Genomic DNA, 8,371 nt, shown 5'->3' with positions numbered 1-8,371 from the left:
GTTGGATAATTTAGTTTATCTTAAAAGATCTTCTTCTTTTTTCTTTTGCCAACAAAGCCAAAAAGGAATCAGATAATTCGACTTATCCAATTTTTTCAATTGGATATACCACCCTACTTTCTTTCTTTCTTGTTTGTGTATGATACATACTTCTAGAGCTTCTCACAAAATGTCAAAACATTTGCGTTTTATATATTCTTTTTTTCATTGTTGTGGGTCTTTTCATTGGTGTTGCCACTGCCACATGTAATACAACAACTCTTAGGGGCGGCTCAAACTAATGCCTGTATTTATATTGTATACAGTATACACACGCAGTAAGAGGGGCATGGCATGGCAAAGTATTACTTCTAGGCTCTAGCAAGGCTTGGATGAAATCAACCAACAGCCCATGGAGATAAATCAGATATTGTTGGCATTTCCAAAAGTAGAATTTGTGACTGTCACAGATCTACTGAATAAGTTAACACCATTGTTGTTAAACCCACGGAAGAAGCAAGCAAATTAAACGAAACAACGTCGAACATAACAATAAATAATGAAACTAGAGTCATTTAGTAAGGTAAGTGTTAGGAAATTCTAGTTTTGATGTATACCGTGTCCAATTTTATTGTATTTGCTATCAATTACTTTTTTATTATTATTTTATCGAGTTGTATTGCACATGATATTAGAAATCTAGAAAGGAGATAATATATGGACTTTATTCTTTAACCGGTCATCCACACAATAGTATTGATTCTAAAAAATATATATCTTTCATTCATAATTAATGCAATGCCATGCATTAAAGAATGTAACTCTAACCCTTTATGAAAGTAACATCATCTATGTATATATCCTTCATGTAGAGAGAGAGATTTTTTGAAGAATAATGTTATGTTCATTTCATTTTCACAACAGATTTTAGGTGACAAGTTATTACCAATTCTAACTTGGGCCATCACAAAAATTATTTTTTTGCTCATCAATGTGAGTCATTAGTCAATGAAAAATTATATAGCATTGAGCCCTAAGAAGTAATAAAAACCCCAATATTCTAATCCCAAGAGAACAAAAACGGTCATGAAGTGTGGATCATTAGTCAAATCTCCTTTTGGGGCCAAAGTTATTCCAAAAAAAAAAATTAAGCAATTTCCTCTTTCAAACCAAGGTTTGAATCCCCATTTTCCCACCTGTTATAATTGAGTTATCCAAAAAAAAAAAAAAAATTGACTACAGCAATGTGGTGTTCAGAACCTTTTCTCATCGGATCAAGTTTGTAATATTATCAAACAATAAGATCATGGTACTTTACCTATGGCACATCAAGGACAGAAGATTACATCTGAGATTTCAGAGGGAAAATTACACTGGCATAGAGGAAAACAAGTACATAATCATTGCCAGAAAGAAGTGAAATATCCTACCATCACTGATTTTAGAGTCCCAAACATAAAGATAAAACAAGGATCATCCATCACTTATATGACTTATTGCAAAGGTCTTTCTAATTTCTTTCTTGTGATTTCAATAATTATGCAGGTGCAGATTTTGTATAGAAGCGAATGCCAACGGCCAAACCCAAGATTAGAAGGGGAAGTAGAAACTGGAGAACCTTGATAATGAACTCTGGTGTCTTGTCCTGATTGTAGTGAGGCTGCTTGGGAGGAGTGTACTTAGTTTTGGTGGGGATGGATGCTGAATCAATGTCTCCTACATAGAATTCGTCCATCATTGCTCTTGCACTGCTACTGTGGCCCACGTCCTCAAAATCATCAGTTGCATCCTTTCCTGCAAACCATACATCACAAATGCGGTATCAGCAGATATTTCCAGATCCATGATTAAACGAATGTCAAAACACTGCAACATTTATCTTACCTGTTGCTGACAACAAGACCTCATCACCACCAGGATGGTCCTCCAAAAATTTTGTCACATCAAATACCTGTTCCAAGCCTCCAGCACATTAGGATAAAATATTCAAGGATATTGCAATTTGCAAAACCACAAAGTAACACCTCAAATCATAGAAACTCAAGCATGATGAGGACCACTAATGTTAGATTCGAACCACTTTCCAAAAATGTAGATTGACTCTTAAAGCTCAAGTCTTGAGGTGCTCTAAATAGTTCAAATGCAGTTTTCTTAGGCACAAAGCACAGGATTCTCTCACATAAAATGATTAAAAAAAGTATAAATTTGGGGAATAGTAGAGGACGTGGAAGTCCCAAACACAGATTTTAGATTTCCTAATGCAGAATGAACACCACATAGACTAACTTAAATTTCTTTCTCTACATTCTTCTATTAAGAAGGATAACCTTTTTTTTATTTTTTTTTATTTTTTTTAAATATTTTATCTAAATATCACAACTATACCACATTACCACCTATTTTGTATTCTTTTTCCAATCCGTAAAGGCCTTTTCTCCCACACTTTTGAAATAAAACCATACACCTCTACAGTTCTACTAGATAACACTTCCCCTCCCTATTACTTCTTCTAGCTAAAGGTTAGTCAGTAGAACAAATTTGACCTCAAGAAATACCAAATAATTGAACTGCCCGATCCATTAACCTTTATTACACAACAGTGCGAGAAGTGGAGTTAACAAAAGCTATTACGCTTTTCCTCTATTAAGACTAAATAACTGTTCATAGTCACTTACTTAAGAAATATACACACAAATACTCACAGCAAACAAGAGAGGCTGGGAGAGAAGACCACCTCCTTAAAAATATGGGGTAACACCGATCAGAACCTCTTTAAAAGCACCATATAAGTTCTCAGAGGTCTTCTAGCAAGTTTTCCTCTAATGCAAACGAAGAGTCCTTATAGGAAAGGTATTTTTTTAAAAAATTACAGAAAGCAATACCTCCATAGCTAATACATAAATAATAATGGCTAAAAATTTTATTAAAATATCAATTAAGTATAGGAGTAAGGAAAAAAAAAATTGTAAACAGGAAAATACTTCAGATGTAGTATATGAACAATCAAAGAAGAAGAATTGATCGGTCCATTAAGCCACCAAATAAGTGGAGAGACTGGATAATTTCTACCCTGGTAATCGCCAAAGAGTTTCATAAATCTACACGGTTCTATTTTTCCTACAATCAGATTATAAAAAAGCATGGAAAATGAAACCTTAGTCTCTCCATATGTGTGTTTAACAATGAGATTATTAATATGAAAAATGTCTACTTTTTCACAAACGGAGTTAAAAAAATGATTGATATGATTTATAAAAAAGGTTGGGCGTAAAGTGTCTTCTACCAAAAGCGACAAGATAAGACAGTGAACTCAAGTTAGAGATTCAGGCTCTCAAAAAATAAAATTGGCTGTAGCTGTCAGATTGACTAATGACTCCCTGACCCCGCAAGGAAAAGTGAGAGATTTATGCGCTGCGATTCGATGAGGGAGGTTAAAGAGAATGATTGAAAAGCATCCTCTCGTCTTTCCATACCAATCTCGCAGCCTCAAATCAACATTTTAATACTACGAAGATTATAATCATGATCTAATACACACAGATTTGGAACTTCCAATCCTCAACATTTATCAATCAATCTAAAATCAATCCCCTCTACAAGATATGGTAAACCCATTTCACATTTCTATCATTTTGATCTCTTATGTCAATCTTAGGTCCCAACCATACAAGGCAGAAGTGCTAATCATTATTAAAATAAAAAAGAATAAATAAATAATTGTTATTGGCAATATTAGCTCCAAATCCAGAAGCAAAATCTGCTGAGATCCAAATCCGTGAAAGAAAAAGAAGAGAACCCAATACCCATGATGAGTGTGTGAACATGAATATGACATACATACATACATACCCTGCCTTCAATGACAAGCCAGCAGTCCTTTGGGGTGTTGTGTTCAGAGACCTGAGCAAGTGTGTAAACCTTGCGCTCTCCTCCACCCATTTTTTGTTATGTTTGGAAAGCAAGAGCAAGTGTATTGTTTTGTATATCAGGCGTGCGGGCGGGCGTGGATTTCAAAGGAAATGAGAGAGAGAGAGAGGGGTTGGTGTTGGTGTAGAAGTCAAATATCAATGGCAGATTTGATTGGGAATTTGGGTTGGTACGGGCCTCTTGACTTCTTACCGCTTAACAACCGCCTAGCTACTAGATACTTTTTTTTTTTTTGAGAAACAGCTAGCACTCTTTTTCTTTTTCAATTTTGGTGCTGTGGTTTATCATACTTTATATTATAGTTTATATTTTTTTTTTCATTTACAATAAATCATTTTAAAATTGTGATAGAAATTGTGGCATAAAAATATTTTTTTTTTTAGATTTTTATGTGCAGAATTTTTTTCTAGAAATTATTTTTTCATTAGTTAATTGCATATTTAACGGCAATTTTTTTTAATGAAATTGTATAAAATGTCTAAATTAAATAACTTTGAAATTTAGAAACTCAATTGATCAATTGAGTGAAAGCAAAATTTGAAGACTTAGATGGAGCACATTAAATTTTAGCCTAAAAATAAAAATCTTGGCTGTTTGTTGACATACATTTGCCAAAGCAACATTTGGCATGGTAGGATTGGTTTTTTCTTTTGGTTGCATTTGGCACATTGTCTCCTACCGATCACCAACTACCAAATAGTCTATTTTCTTTTCTTTTTTTTTTCTTTTTTTTAATACATAGTACTTTTTTTGTCAAAACATTCATTTCATTTCATAATAAAGTCCAAATTTTGATTCTAAAAAAAATGTCTGAATTTGATTTTTGTCTCTTAAATTTAGACATCCAGAAATTTATTCTTATTTCCTTCTTCTAATAATAGGAATTGTATGTGTAAAAGACCGTGTAAAAATGGGATTTAGATCCTCTAGATTTCCTAGGGTACTCTATCAAATAGATTTTCTTAAATCTTAACAATTCTTTAATGATTTAATGGTCTAGATTTTACTATGTCAGCATTCCACTAATAAATCTTAATTGTTTTGTTTGCAACATTATTTTATTATTTTAAGAGTATTAATAGTGGAATATTAACATGGTAGAATCTAGATCCTTAAATCATAAAAGAGTAGTTAGGATTTAAAGAAATATATTGATAGAGTACTCTAGTAAATCTAGAAGATTTGAATCCGTAAAAATAACATGTTAGAAAACAGAAATGACCTAAAATAAATTTAACAACAGATAAATGAAGAAAAAAATTGCTACATTTAGGAAATCATATAAAAAGAAAATATTCAAAATTTCAAATGAAGACCTTGGAAAAAGTCAAAAGGAAGTTCTCTTCCAAAAATAAATATATTAAGGGTACGTTTGGGAAACTGTAATGGTAATTACATAGGAATAAAAATAGTTATTACAAGGAATAAAATATGTTGTAATGTAATACTTATTACTATTAATTTGTTTGGGAAAAACATAATAATAGAACCCTGAAGACAATGGAATGAAAGTAATTTTTTTTTTTCAAAATTAAAATATATTTTAGGAAATATTTTTTAAATTTGAAAGAGAGATTAGTTATTTTTTACGATTTTTTATTTTCATAATTGTTATGTGCATATGGAAAGTTTGTTTATTTGGAAATATATTAATTTTAGAAATTAATACACATACTAAGGAATAACTATTACAACCCTTGTAGAGATGAATAGTTATTCCTCATTTTAAAGAATAACTATTTATAAGAAATGACTATTCCATGTAATAAAAACATAACCAAACTATTGAATAACTAAACCATAGGAATAACTATTACATTACAATGCCTATTATAGTCTACCAAACGTACCCTAAGAACATTCACATCAATGGTACTAAAAAATTTAATTTTTAGCACCTCAAAATTTTATTTTATCTATTTTAAGTTTTAACACTCTATTTAACAATACACCCTACCTCTTGTTTCTTATTTTTTAGATATATTTATTTATTTATTATTTTCACTCTCTATCTATTCATTATATATATTAATTTCACCATTCTGTGTGTGTGTGTGTGTGTGAAGCAAGAAAAACCAACAAACCACCTCTTTTCAACCTACCAAACCTACCGATAAAAAAACCTAGCAAACCACTGGCCACCACCACCGATAAAAAAACAAGAAGTTAATATGTGTGATAGCAACTAGCCACCACCCATAACCCACTGCCACCACCCCTAAAACCTGTGTCAACATCGCAACCCACAACCCACTGCCACAATTGCAACCTAATTTCAACCCATATCTTAATTTCAACCCAAAATATGATCTCAACCCGCAGTCCAACCTCAACTTAGACCCACCCCCAACAAACCCATCCCAATGACCTACCACCACCACCACTACCAACACTAGCAACAAAACAACCCACCACCAAGAACATAGAATGTTGATCTCAACAAACTCAAGTGGAGGCTTTGGGTTCGGTTGCAAGAAAAAGTAGAGATGCATTGAGTGAGTTTGGTTTCAATCAAGAGAAATAAGAGGGAGGTGCTAAGGCAAGAGAAAAAGAGAGAAGAGAGAGGACTAAAGAGAGAAAATATATTTTAATGAAAAAAGAGAGAGACACTGAATAAAAATTTTTTTTTTGACTACTTTGTAGCTAAAGTAATTTGCTTTAAATGGCAGTTTACTGTAACTAGTTGGTAAAAAATTATAAGCTTAGCACCACTAATGTAGCATTTTTTTTAGCACCACCAATTTTATGAGAAAATAACACTAACGAAGAGAATAGGTAGAGGAGTTTCCTCCTCTTTTACTCTTTTTTTTTTTTAAAAAAAAAAATTGTTTATCTTTGCCGGTATTAATTTTTTCAATATTAAACTCATAAGTTCCATCACACATTGTTGGCGTGAAGCCGTGAAGTCCAAAATACATTTGTAATTGTGTTGTTCAAGTAATGGAATATTAAAGGGTTGTTTGGATTTTAAAAAATGCTCACTCATCACTCATCACTTAAATATCATCACTCTATAACTTATCACTTATCACTGAAAATCCCACAACTTCCTAAGGTGGCACGTTTGGCACTTGTTTCCAACTTTAATAACTCAAACAATTTTACTTTTTGTGGGACCCACGGATTGACTTAGTGCAACTTTTACTTCTTTTTTCTTTTTTTCCTTCAACCCCCAATACCAAAACTCATTGAACCCAGAGCTTCTTATTTCTTTTTCTTTTTCTTTTTTTCTTTTCTTTTTTCCTTCAACCCCCAATACCCAAACTCACTGAACCCAAATTGCTCTCAAGCACCATTCATCACCTCCCTCTTCATCCATTCACCGAACCCAACACCCAACTGAAAAAAAAAAAAAAAAAAAAACCATCATCGTGCAAACCATAAAACATCAAACCAATCCACCACGGCAGATCTAGCCATTCACACCACCAACACCTTCAACACCATAACAAATTACACTATAGAGTTTAGAAAGAACTAAAAGAGGGAAAATAGAGAAGAGAAAAGATCATGAGAAGTGAAGAAAAAAAAAAAAAAAGAACCTAAGCCCAGAAACCCAGTGAAAAGGAATGGAAAAAAAAAATGCAACCAAACCTAGAAATCTAATGTGAAAAGGAAAGAAAAAAGAAGAAAAAGAAAAGAAAAGAAGAGAACCCAAGGCCAGAAACCCCGTGAAAAGGAATGGAAAAAAAAAATGCAACCAAACCCAGAAACCCAATGTGAAAAGGAAAGAAAAGAAGAAGAAGAAGAAGAAGAAGAAAAAGAACCCAAGCTCAAAAACCCAGTGAAAAGGAATGGAAAAAAAAAATGCAACCAAACCAAGAAGCCAACGTGAAAAGGAAAGAAAAGAAGAAGAAGAAGAGAATAGAGAAAGGTGATCCAGATCTAGCATGAAAGACAAAAAAAAGAAAAAGAAAAAGAAGAAGACAACTGTGTTGGAGAGAGCAAAAGGTCTGACCGTGGGTCCCTCAATGTATGTGTATTTACAAAAAATGCCATCATAACTCTATTTCTATAACTTGAAAACACCTAAAATGTGTTTTCAGTTTCCATAAATCATCACTCAAAAATTAGAGAATTAAGTGATGGAAACAAAACTTGAAAACAAGTCCAAACAAGCTTCTCTCCATGGGTCCCACTATTTTTGAGTAATGAGTGATAGAAACAAAGTGATGGGTAGGGTTGTCCACAGGTCGGGCCGGGTCGTTTTAGACCCAACCCGGACTCGACCCACCAGCGTTAGGTGAAGGCGCGAAGAAACCCGAATCCGACCGCCAAAAAAATCGGTCAAGTCAGTTTCGAGTGAAGGTGAGCGTCGGTTAGGTCGGATCGGCCGCCAAAATAAAAAAAAAGGCATTGAAATCTGAAAAAAAGCATCGCCAGAATCTGGAAAACTTACTGGAATCTGGAAAACTCGCCGGAATCTGGAAAATCTCGTTGGGAACTGCATTTTATCGCCAGAATC

At 33.3% G+C, this 8,371-nt stretch overlaps 1 protein-coding gene across 1 annotated transcript; it reads right to left on the bottom strand.

The window, feature by feature from the left end:
• Positions 1–1,224: 1,224 nt before the first annotated feature.
• Positions 1,225–4,063, bottom strand: LOC115962301 (cytochrome b5). The gene is made up of 3 exons (XM_031081210.1): positions 3,829–4,063; positions 1,864–1,930; positions 1,225–1,773 (listed from the first exon to the last, which is right to left on the bottom strand). The coding sequence occupies exons 1-3, from the start codon at positions 3,916–3,918 to the stop codon at positions 1,517–1,519; spliced, it is 414 nt and encodes a 137-aa protein (XP_030937070.1). The 5' UTR covers positions 3,919–4,063; the 3' UTR covers positions 1,225–1,516.
• Positions 4,064–8,371: the final 4,308 nt, after the last annotated feature.

This window comes from Quercus lobata, chromosome 9, assembly GCF_001633185.2.
Source record: "Quercus lobata isolate SW786 chromosome 9, ValleyOak3.0 Primary Assembly, whole genome shotgun sequence".
Lineage (NCBI taxonomy): Eukaryota > Viridiplantae > Streptophyta > Magnoliopsida > Fagales > Fagaceae > Quercus > Quercus lobata.
The sequence above is the reverse complement of the archived record's forward strand: the minus strand, read 5'-3'. Positions and strand labels throughout refer to the sequence as shown.